At 39.2% G+C, this 12,587-nt stretch overlaps 1 protein-coding gene across 3 annotated transcripts in view; it reads right to left on the minus strand.

Annotated features, from left to right (window-relative positions):
* Window positions 1-703: 703 nt before the first annotated feature.
* stk11 (serine/threonine kinase 11) overlaps window positions 704-12,587 on the minus strand; it is a 120,532-nt gene continuing 108,648 nt past the window's right edge. Inside the window, exon 10 of one of the 3 annotated variants that reach the window (XM_048560047.2) lies at window positions 704-2,345. In XM_048560047.2, coding sequence (XP_048416004.1) covers window positions 2,245-2,345 — 101 coding nt within the window. In that variant the 3' untranslated portion in view covers window positions 704-2,244. The remainder of the gene's footprint in view (window positions 2,346-12,587) is intronic. The other 2 variants (XM_048560048.2, XM_048560045.2) reach the window with 2 other exon arrangements.

Consider the following 12,587-nt stretch of genomic DNA (forward strand, 5'->3'; position numbering starts at 1 on the left):
ACAAAGTAGTTATCAACGTACGAACAATTTGTGTTGCAGTACTGACCATTTTATGTAATTTCACTTACAGCCTCCCACCCTTGCTGTTGAGTGTGATGCAATGAGCTTGTTCCTAGTACCGTTCCTAGCCCCCTTCTCTTACCTAAACTGATCTGAGATTGTGCTGAGAATGCTGGCCAACTACACAGCCTAATGATGCTAAAGCCCTTCTCCATACTTTTGTTTCCTCATGAGCGGAAAGGGTGGATATTGGTGATTTTAGTACTTGTTTTTGTTTCCATAATATAAAAGAAGCTGTATCAAGACGTGGTGCAACGCTTATGTCCTGCTTTGTAGTGTACTGGAACATTATTGTGAAATTTTAGTAATATATGTCTGACTTTTGAAAACTTTTTGTACCATCTAAACTCTGGTGTTAATCCACTAAAACAAAACTGGTGAGCACAACTTCAACCCAGGTTGAGCTGTTTCAATACAAACTGGCTGATTTGTCAGGAAAACACATTTGTATTTTCTCACATCTCCATTAATCAGAACAAGAACAAAGCTCTTGGTTCTGATCTCTTATGCCCAAATTCAAATTTGTCTAACAGCAGATCTAAACATGAATCAAGATTATGTTCAGATACCGACCGACAATAAAAATAAAAAAAAACTAATTATTCAGCACTGACTCATTCTGATCTAGTACTGGAATTAATAAATGGATGCACCAGCTGAGGAGGAGGAAGAGAGGTGACTTAATTGAGGTGTACATGGTGATGAGAGGCATGCATAGAGTTGATAGCCAGAGACTTTTCCCCAGGGCAGGATTGACTGCCACGAATGGTCATAGATTTAAGGTGTTAGGAGGAAGGTACAGAGGAGATGTCAGAGGGAGGTTCTTCACCCAGAGAGTTGTGAGCACGTGGAATAGTTTGCCAGTGGAAGTCGTGGAAGCGGAGTCATTAGTGACATTTAAGCGACTGCTGGATTATTTTATACACTGACGCGAGGTGTGAGAAATAAAGGCGAGTACCTATTGTCTACTTTCACTACAAAGAAATAAGATGCAGGGTCAAGAATTCCACTGAGTCTCACCATGATAATAATAATGGCAGCTACTTTAGTACAACAAGTAATGCTTTGGTTCCACTACAGTGTTTTGATAATTCACAAAAAAACAGCCAGTCTCCAATGTGTGCACTGGCTTCATCAAGAAATAGCATGAAAAACAGCAGCTGCAAATGTATACAAGTTGCATTCGTACACCAGTGTGGTACAGCAGGCCATCCTGTTGGACAGAACTGTCTTATTATCAACAAAAATTGAATGTGTTTCTCTTCTCTTACCAACATTTAACCATACACATTATCAATCCAATATTGCAGCAAAGGACCAATTTTACAATGCTGGCTGTAGAATCTTTTCTGGTTGTCAAGTCTTCTGTCTGTGACCCATAGAAATATATTTGCGTCTACTGCATAAACATAACATTTACCCTTGAAATTGCAGCATCAATTTATGTCTGCTTAATGAACAAGACCAGGTCTGTGTGTACAGTATTTTCATCGCTTAAAGCTCTTTTGGTAGAGAATACTGTGGATGAAAAATAAAACTGAGCCAAAAATTTCATTGGCATACCACTAATGAAAGGAATGCATATGTTGGCATGCCCAACAGGTGGGAAGCTATCTGCAGGTTGATTTGATCAATGTAAATCATTTCTAACAGTGATGCGACTGTGGCTGTCAGAAAACAGTACCAGGAGGTAATACTTTCCACTATAGGTCTCTCAATAAACTGGGTTGTTTCCTATAGCTTTCCCCCAATTCCAAAATCTTGTCAAATAGTGATTATTTCAATACTTAAACTGATCTTCTCATTGCTCCCAAAATTGGCAGCAACACATTTTCATTTGATGTATGTTGGTTTTTCTTAATGAACCAGCTGCAGAGCAATACAGATTAATCCAGACAAAAATACTAAACCTTTTGTCTTTTAAAAATGTATATTCCCTTTCTCCAAGTCCTTTACAGCATGCATTTACACATCACAATGTGTACTATACTGCAGGTATAAACAGGAAACAAAGTAGTCTAAAACATAAAGTGCATCTAAATGGCTTTGCACAAAGTTCTAAACATCCATGGTTATACTTCTGTCAAACTCAGGATTGTTGTTATAAACTGTTGGCATTAGGTGGTAGGCTGGACAAACATGCTTTCTTCATTCTACAGAAGGCAGGAATCGTTTTCTATTTATTCACCGCTTCTTTCTTCTTTTCTCCGTCGCTTGCCTCCAGTGCTGATCCGCACAGGCACAGAGGCAGCAGCAACACCATAATCCTCCAACTTCAGTTTGAGCTGTAACAAATTATGAGAAATAAGCATTAATTAAAATTACGCACACCAGCAAAGGAGTGACATCGAAGGCGTTTTCAATGAGCCATCACAACAGGGTTCAAAAGCTTTGTCGAAGAATAAAACATTCCCGAAAAAGCTACTCAAACCTAGGAGCTAAGAAGTTCAAGAATATCAACTACCTGCAACCTTAAGATTATCACATGCTGCATTATCACAAAGCTACTTGAAACAACCAGGCAGTATCATAGAAACAAAAAATGGTTACAGAACAGGAGGCCAATTGGCATATCGCTGGCTTCTGTAAGAGTAACTTGGCTAAGTCTTATTCCCATACATGTCCTACACAATTTTCTTCTCTTTAGGTGCTTATCCAATTCATTCTGAAAGCCCCAAATGTATCTTCCTCCATCACATTCTCAGAAAACATATTCTAGTTCCTAACTGCTGATTAAAAAGAAAAGCTTTTGTCTCTAAAAATCTGATCAAGTCTCCAAAATTGTCAATATCTGTTGAAAATCCTCTAATTTGAAACATTAACTAGTTGTCATTCCACAAATACTGTTGCATCTGCTGCAGTTTTTCCAGCATTCTTAAGTTTTAATGTGAGTTTTGTTTTTAACTAGGCAGACTTGTGACAATATAATTTGATGCAAAAGAAAACCATCCTCATGCTATGCATTGTTTATTGTTAATTATTATTAGCTAAATAAATGTTAATAGTTATTATCAGGGAGCAGATGCAATGGTAAGCAACTGGTAGAACTCACTTGTGGAGACTGAAAATAATAAACTAATTAACAATAACTATTGATGCAAAATTAAGATCCAAATGAATGTTTGTGTAGAGTTTTGCAAGAGATTAATCTTCAAGCTAATTATTACATCAGACCAAGTATGTTTTACCCATATTTATAGATCTAGTGGTAATTTAACTTTAAGTTGAGGTTACTTCTCCTAGTTAAATAATTGTCTCAGGTATTGAAAGTTTTGACTTTTGAACATAGAACATAGAACAATACAGCGCAGAACAGGCCCTTCGGCCCTCGATGTTGTGCCGACCTAATCTAAGCCCATCCCTCTCCACTATCCCATCATCATCCATATGCTTATCCAAGGACTGTTTAAATGCCCCTAATGTGGCTGAGTTAACTACATTGGCAGGCAGGACGTTCCACGCCCTTACCACTCTCTGAGTAAAGAACCTGCCTCTGACATCTGTCTTAAATCTATAACCCCTCAATTTGCAGCTATGCCCCGTCGTACAAGCCGACATCATCATTCTAGGAAAAAGACTCTCACTGTCCACTCTACCTAATCCTGCTATGAGAACTCAATCTTCCCTATCCACTCTATCTAAGCTCCTGTATTATTTTATCACTCTTGTTGGTGTAAAATCAGCCAGGTAACAGTTTAATTTATTTTAAAACCATAAGTCCATTACATCTCCGTTTCTCAACATGCTTACTTCTACGATTGGGAATTACCTACAATCTATTTCAGCATTAGGAGTTCATAATTTCAAATGGATAGGAATTAGGTCGGGCTTGGTTTTCACACCTTCATCTTAACTTGAGAACATCTCTTACAAATTCATGCATATAGTTTAAAACAAAAATTCATACCTTCTGTACAGATTTAGAACAATATTTATCATGGCGACACCAACTGACTTCTAAGTTTTCAACTTCCTGATACACTTTGACACTTCATTCTTTCCCACCCCAGATACAATCACCCTGCCAAGTAGGCATTATACACCAACAAGGCAAACTGTAATTGTACAGCGATTCTAATAGAGTGAAACATCCTAAGGTTGCTTACCACCATGACAAAACATAATTTGAGACCAAATCGCATGAGAAAATATTAGGGTAGAGGGCCAAAAACTTGGTAAAACAGATAGGTTTTGAGGACGGTCTTAGACGAGGAAAGAGAGGTTTTCAAAGGAGGATATTCCAGAGTTTAGCAACCAGCATTGAAGCAATAGTCAGCAATAGTGATTATAATCAGGATGGCAAATAGCCAAAATGTAAACACAGATGTCCTGGAGGATCATAGGACTGAAGGAGAGTAGAGAAAAAGGGAGAGGCTAGGTCATGGGGGAATTTGCATACTAGGATGATAATTTTAAAACTGCTTAACTGGGACCTAATCTAGTCAGGAAACACAGGGATGATGGATGAACAGAATTTGGTTCAAGTTAAGACATGAACAGCAGAGTTTTGGATGACCTCACGTGTACAGAATTTAAAATGCAGATGTATGTACTGGAATATTCAAGTCTAGAAATGATAAAGTAGAGCTGAAGGCTTCAGTACCAGATGAGATGAGGCAGAGCGTTGTTGGGGAGGTGAATATAAAGGTTGCCTTAGTGAGGAATTGGAGCTGGAATCTCATTTCTGGTTTAAATTTGCCACTGGGTCACAAAGAACCTGATCCAGCCACAGCCAGTTGTCCGAATGAGATGGTCTTTGGCAACAAGGCTCCCCCTAAGATGTGCTGCATAACACACGTCCAGCCATTCTGAGAGTCCGGGCACAATGTAGAGAGGTCCGCACAAGAAATATACTGAGTGGGAACGCGAGGAGAACTAGAGTTTGAGGTTGGAAATAATGTTCTCTCTAAACTCCTTCTGAATTATACAGGTGCATGGTGTAAACACATGACTTTTCTTTGTATAACTTTGCATGCGCTGTGACTTAAGCAGATTGTGTTATCCCTTGGGAACTTTCTGGTTGCCACTGGGCCACTCAACATGGAGAGATCTGAATACAATAGTTTCGATCTTCCCAATATTTAACTGGTGGAAATCTTTGTCAGTCAGCCTGGGAAATTAGTGAAAAGGTCAAAAGGGGTTGTGGTTGGGAAGCAGGTAGTGATGTCATTGTACTTGTAGAAACAGAGGCTGTGTTTTCACATGATGTAGGTTATATCCTTGGAGAGCAATAACAAGAGTTGCATGAATAGGAAGGTTTTTTACAGGGATATGGGCCAAACACTGGCAAATTGAACTAGATTAATTCAGGATAAATTGGACCAAAGGGTGTTTCTCTGTTGTGTATCTCTAAGACTCTATAAACTGGATGGATAAGAATGGAACCAAGTGAAGGCAGTTTCACCCAGTTGGATAACAAGGAAGAGGAGTTGGAGAAGGATGGCATAGTCAACAACGTCAAAGGCTGTGCACAAATCGAGAAGGCTGAGGAGGGATAGTTTACTTCCATCACATTCACAAAGCATGTCATTTGTGACTTTGATAGTTTATGAACTGTATCAGGGGAGGAATTTCAGGCATGCATTTGACAGGCAATAATGTCACCTAGGAGAAGATTACAGAATCCATCTTCAGTGTGACTTCAGAGTGGGAAATGTTCACAAAACTACAAAAAAAAATTACAAATTCAGCAATTAGGCATATCTATAAAGAGTATTAAAAAATAAGTTTGCATGGAGAGATATTGAGAATTCAAATTTCTTGTCTTAGACACACCTAACAGCATTTAAACTGGGACTAACAATTTAACGTTATTGAGTAATGTCAGTAATTAAATTTCCCTACAACCGTCATCATCTTGACACGAACAGTTAGCAAGCTCTCCTTAGCATGGTGACAAATCCTAAGTGTAAAAGCAAAGTGAAAGGACAGAACCTGACACACACCCAAACTGTTCACGTCACATACACTTCAATGTTTAAGTGTATATTTAAGAAACTAAAACTAATCACTATTTAATTGGAAACAATGAAAATCATGATAATGAGTATCCAATCAATGTCAGTCCATTCACACTGGGGACATCTGCCTTCAACAAACACCAACACAGTCTACAAGAAAGTGTTTAAACACATTTTTAAAATGTGGGCGTGTCTGGCTGGCCAAGCATTTATTACCCACTCCATACTGAAGGTGGAGGAGAATCAGCTTCTCCAGCCACAATAGTCCATGCAGTGCAAATACACACACGTTGTTAGGGAGGGAGTTCCAGGATTTTGACCTAGTGACGCTGAAGGAAGTGATATATTTCCAAAGCAGAATGCTATGTAGCTTGGAAGGGAACTTGCAGGTGGTGGTGCTCCCATGTGGCCCCTATGGTAGAGGTTTTGGTTCAGAGGGTGTAATCTAAGGAGATAGAGTGAGTAATTAAAGTTCATTTTGAGGACGGTACACACTGCTACCACTGTGTATTGGTGTTGGACAGAGTGAATGGTGAATGGGTGCCAATCTAGAGTGCTGCTTTGTGCTGAATGAGTGATGTTGATGCTGCACAGATCCAGGCAAGTGTCAGCATTCCATCACACTCCTGACTTGTGCCTTGTTGATAGCTTTGAGCAGTCAGTTAAGTAACTCATCACAATATTCCCAGCCATGGTATTTAAAAGGCTTGTCCAGTTCAATTTCTTGTCAATGCTAACTCCCAGGATGTGGACCGTAGGAGACTTAGTATTGGAAATGTCATTTAATATCCAGGATTAATAAATAGATTCACTCTTCTAAAGAGATGGTCATTGCCTAGTGCTTGTTTGGTGTGAATGTTACTCGCCATTTATCAGTCCAAACCCAAATGTTATTCAGGTCTTGATGCGTATGAACACAAAATGCTTCAATATCTGGAGAATCATGAATGCACAATGTTCCAAAATGATCATCAGCAAACGTTGTGACCTCTGACCTTATGCCAGAGGGATGGTAATTGATGAAGCTGCTAACGATGATACTGAACATTACCTGAGTAATGTACTAACATCCTAGCACTGAGATGACTGACTTCCAACAAAAACAACCATCTTCCTTTATGCTTGGTATGATCCCAAATGGTAGACAGTCTCTCCACTGATCCCACAGACTCCAGCTTTGGAGGGATTCCCTGATGACACGCTCATCCATAATATCAAAGATAGTCACCTACAGTTCCCCTCAAGCTCAGTTATTTTGTACATTTAGAGTGCACTTAGTGGAAGCCAAATAAGGATCAGTTGGCAAGATACTGTAGAATTAGTGCCACTTGATAGTACTGTTGATGACACTTTCCATCACTTTACTGATGTTTGAGCATAGTCTAAATAGTTTGGATTTGTCCTGCTTTTTGTGGACAGCACATACCTAGGCATTTTTCCACATTATAGGATGCCAATATTGTAACTGCAGCACAAAGCCTGGCTAAGGGTGTGCCTGGTTCTGTCCTGTCTTTAGCAGTTACTTGACATCAAGTGAGGTGAACTGAGTTAGCTGAAGACTGGTAACTGTGATGTGGGGACCTCTACAGGAGACTGAATTTGATTATCCAGTTCCCTTTTGTTCTTTCCAGATCACTGAAAATGTACAATTCTTTCCATTCTATTTTGTTTATTTCATATTTATGGGGGAGGCAGTCATCCAGAGACCCAAGTTAATACTTGGGAACATGAATTTAAATGCGACTTTTCCACCTGGTGGACTTTTAATGAAACTTTTTAAAGTTCTGACTTTATCAAAACTTGTCTCGCCAATGGTAACCATGAAACAACTATCGATTGCTGTAAACAAAAACCTATCCAGTTCACTTACATCCTTTAGGGAAGAAAGGGAATCTGCCATACTTACCTGAACAAAATAACTGGCTCTTAAACACTGTTTCAACTGGTCGAGGAAGACACTCAGTTCAGGAGCAATTAGGAACAGGTGTCAAATGCTAGCCTTGCTAGCAACACACACCCCACGAAAGAATAAACAAAAAGCTGCTGTCAAAAACCTTGGTTCAGGAATGCATCTCCTGATATTATATACATTTAAAATGGAAACCTTACTTCAATAATTAGTTTTAAGTATTTACTACAAAACTTAGAATAGGGTATTCGTGCTCATCTCAATTAATTGTTGTTGGTTGGACAACAACCATCCCTATGTTTAGGGCACATACTTTTGACCATTCTCAACACGAAATTGGTGATTTGGAAAAATGTTGCCTGAAGATAATAAGACTGCAATTTTGTTGGGAGTTTTCAATTTAATATATAAGGTTGTATTCTTGTGTGTAAGAAACTGTCTGGATAACTCAGTTTAACTGTGGCATTTATCTCTGGTCATGATGGCAGGTCAACACCTATCATTATCCTATTACATGTGGAGTTATTCATTATATAACATAGCCATGCCTGCTGCATCTCAAAGATTAGAAATCATTGCCATTGGAGAAGATTATGCAGACAGTAAAGGAGAGACAGTAATTTAAGATGAATGTGTAATTTCCATACGTTAATAGATCTGACCCACATGATTGCGTGCTACAGCTGCCACTACAAATGTGAACACATGAATGTTGACACTGGCATTTCTTAAGTGCATTAAGTGGGAGTGAATATTGTCAGTCATTATACATGACTCAGGAAGAGAACAAATTCAGAGAGAATAGCAACTCATCAATTTAGCTAGATCAGGACAAATTAATGCGTCCAGGAAACAGTTATTTTAAACATAAGGCTATGATGAATATAAAGCACAATGAGAATAGCAGTCAGCACTGAACCTTGGGAGATGACAGGAAGCTGAAAAATCTGGTCACTATGTCAGTCAGCAAAAGTGTCATACCCAGTGTGAACTATTCTGAACTTCAAATTAATTATTTATTTTAAAACTGGACACAAAAAGGTTGGGAAAGATGGTAGCTGAAGGGTATTTTGTGGATTAGAAAAAGTCCCTCTCTTAAAAGGGAACAAAAGACTATTCCAAACTGAATTGATTCAGTAAAAACCAAAAGAACTGTGGATGCTGTAAATCAAGAGCAAAAACAAAGCTGCTGGAAAAGCTCAGCATCCGTGATGGAGAAAATAGAGTTAACTTTTCGGATCTGGTGACCCTTCCTCAGAACTGACCCGTTCTGAGGAAGGGTTTCTAGACCCAAAACGTTAACTCTGATTTCTCTCCACGAATGCTGCCAGACCTGAGTTTTTCCAGTAATTCCTGTTTTTGTTATTGAACATCGTATTGATTGGTTTCTGAAACAAGATTGAATCATGTCAGTCTAGAATATTCTTCTGTCCCCTTGTGTCTTTTGTTGTTTTTGGTCTTTTTCAAAAAAAAAATCAGTGGGAGTAGTTTGCAGGCAGTTCCACCAAAAGACATCAAACCATCGGGTCAGCTGGTCTACAAATTCTGAATTTGCAAACAGATTCAGAAAAAGTGGAGTGACAACAGGTTGCCAGAGTATATAACCTGTTCCAGTTTAAGGTTCACATGAAGACCAACCCCCCAGCTAGTCAACTGAATATACTTGTTACCAATTACTGTTTAATTCACAAGATCATTACTTGAATTTTAAATTATCAAAACCACCCAAGAAACCACAGGTTGTCACATGGGGTGCAGGAAATTGTAAATCAGAGACTGAAATAATTACAACCTATAACAGTGTACCTTATGCCTAAAGTTTGGTTGCAGGTAATGTAATTGATGACGTGCTTGCATGAGATTAAGTGGGTAACACTGTGTCTCATTCAGGGTGAGAGAGAATAAATTACCTTCAAAAAAAATCACAAAATCTTGTAGCTCTAATAATCTAATTGGAATTCATACTTCAAGGGGAAGAAAACAGACTTATTTCCATAAGAACATACTGATCACAGACAGTAAGAGAGGAAATAACACGGTTTGTGACAAAGACATATTGTTCAAACCCCTGTCAATTTATTAGCCATTGGGTGTACCATGCTAATAATCTGGGATTAAACCAAATTGATAGGAGTCTGCATTATAACAGAATTAGAACGGCAAATGCCAATGTGGTTCCATCTGCTACAGTGAACCCCCTTGCCAACACCTGGAATTTGGGGAAACTTTCAGAAGCTGCCACAGTTACACCGTACCTCAAATTTTATGCATCCAGCTTCCAATTATATGAACAGCAGAATAGAATGGGTGGGGCATCAAGTGCCACAAAGTTTGCTGTTTTCAAATAAAGGAGGTGACTGGTTGGTTTGTTATTCAGAATCACTGACTTGGTCACTTTCACCATTAACAACGACAGCAGAATGCAATACACTCAATCTTCGTTATTTGCTACCCACAGGTTTGGGTATTCATACTGGACCTACTCACGGTTACAAATATTTTCAGAGGGTTTGGGCTAATTTGAAATGCCTCCAAAAGAGCGGGAATGCACACTGATGTATTCTTCCATGTGCAAGTGGATTGTAGGAATGCACCCACATCTCTTATGCCATCTTGGTGTAAGAGTCTGCATCTCATGGTCTTGTACAATTCCATAAGCAGTCTGTCTTGGTAAACATTGCACAGGAGAGGGCTTTAGCAGTATCTACATTTTTGTTATCTGACGATCAACTGTACCCTTAGTCCACGCAAATATCAAGGAGTGAGGCAACATTCTATCCCACTGCTGACTCTCCACTGTTAAGAAGGATTGTACCCATTAACCATTCAAGATAATACTGTGCCTTCACAGAATGAAAAAGGAGCTGCAGATTGGATGGAAGGGGTGACTGACACACTGGAAGTTCAGCTGACAGGAGGCTACTAGAACAGTCATACTGCTCAATATCTAGCTTCCAACTGTAAGATTGTAAGGTATAAGCTGAGTAGGCCATTCAGCCCCTTGAGCCTGCTCTGTCATCCATCTCAGCCTTAAATATATATAAGGACTCTGCCTCCATAGATCATCATGACATGAAGTTCCGAAGTCTCTTAACAGTCTGAGGGAAGAAACTCCTCCTCATCGTGGTGCCCCTTTATGCTGAGTCTATGTCCTCTGATTCTGTACTCTACCGAGATAGCAAATACCTGCCAGCATTTACCCTATCAAGCCCTTAAGAATTCTCTATGTTTCAATGAGTTTACCTCTCATTCTTCCAAACTCCAGTGAGTACAGTTCCAACCCATTTAGCCTTTACTTGTAAGACAATCCCTCCACACCAGCGTTCATCCTAGTGAATTTTCTTTGAATTTCCCACAAGAGCACCAAAACTATGCACAGTACTCCAGGCATGATCTCACCAGACCTTGTACAGTTCTAGTAAGACTTCCCTACTCTTATACTCCAAGTCGCTTGAAGTAAGGGCCAATATTCCATTAGCTTTCCTGTTTAACTGCTACATTTGTGCGCTAGCTCTCTGTGTTTCATGCACAAGGACCCCCCAAATCCATTGAGTTGCAGCTTTCTTCAGGTTTTCTCCATAAAATAATATTTTTTTTTTGTTCTCCCTTCCAAAATGATCAACTTCACATTTTCCCACCATGAGGACCTCGCCCGGTTTGCACTTGAACTCTTATATCGACAGTCTAATGGCAGACATTTACACAATGGGGGTGGGCTGAAACCACATCATCTGGACAAAAAATCAGCTTGAAGCCTGCTCAACATTCAGAAAGGACTGTGGTGGGATAAATTATATAACTGTGTGACTCCAGCCCTCTCTGAGGAAGAACTCCTACCCTCAGGAGCTACAGTGCCACAAGCTCTATAGTGGGCACTACAGGTATTGCAGGCAGGCCATGAAGATGATCCCGTGAAGCCTTGTACAAAAACAAAGTTGCCAGGAAAGCTCAGCAGATCTGGCAGCATCTGTGATGGTAAAAACAGAGTTAATGTTTTCGATCTGGTAACCCTTCCACAGAACCAGGAACCAAGATTAGAAGCAATGGTAAGACTTGGGAAGAAGGGTCAAACTGGATAGGGATAACACTGTTTCAAAATATGTTTTTTTTTCAAACATGAAGTATTTAAATGCTACATGCAGACAGTTTACAGAAAATACTTGAAACAAAATAGCTTTAGGACAAATATTTGTGCAGATCCTATTGCTGCTTTGCAACACGGCTAAACACCAATACAGCTTAAAACATGCTGATTTCAAAGTTATTCATTATTGTTTAAATAAGCAGGGTTATGCTGATATGGAATGACCCTGTACCTGGCTCAGGAAGGAGAATTGATTATTATATACCACATTTTCTATTGTATCTTGCAATCCAACAAAGAAGCAAACATTGAAAACAAAATGAATGTGAACACTAAAGGTTTGGCTCCAGGTGTCTCTGTTAGGTTAATTCTATGTAGTTGATTAAGTATGCAAACCTTAAAAGGAAATAATGACATGATCAAATCAAAAGGGGAGGTTGAATTTTAAATTCTTTCATGAGATCTGGGCAAACTGGCAGGCCAGTATTTGTTGCTTCTTTCTGAATTCCTCCTGAACTGAGTGGCTTCCTAGTTCATTGCAGGGACCAGTTTTGGAGTTAAACACATTGCTGTA

This window comes from Stegostoma tigrinum, chromosome 30 (assembly GCF_030684315.1).
Source record: "Stegostoma tigrinum isolate sSteTig4 chromosome 30, sSteTig4.hap1, whole genome shotgun sequence".
In the NCBI taxonomy this organism is placed as follows: domain Eukaryota; kingdom Metazoa; phylum Chordata; class Chondrichthyes; order Orectolobiformes; family Stegostomatidae; genus Stegostoma; species Stegostoma tigrinum.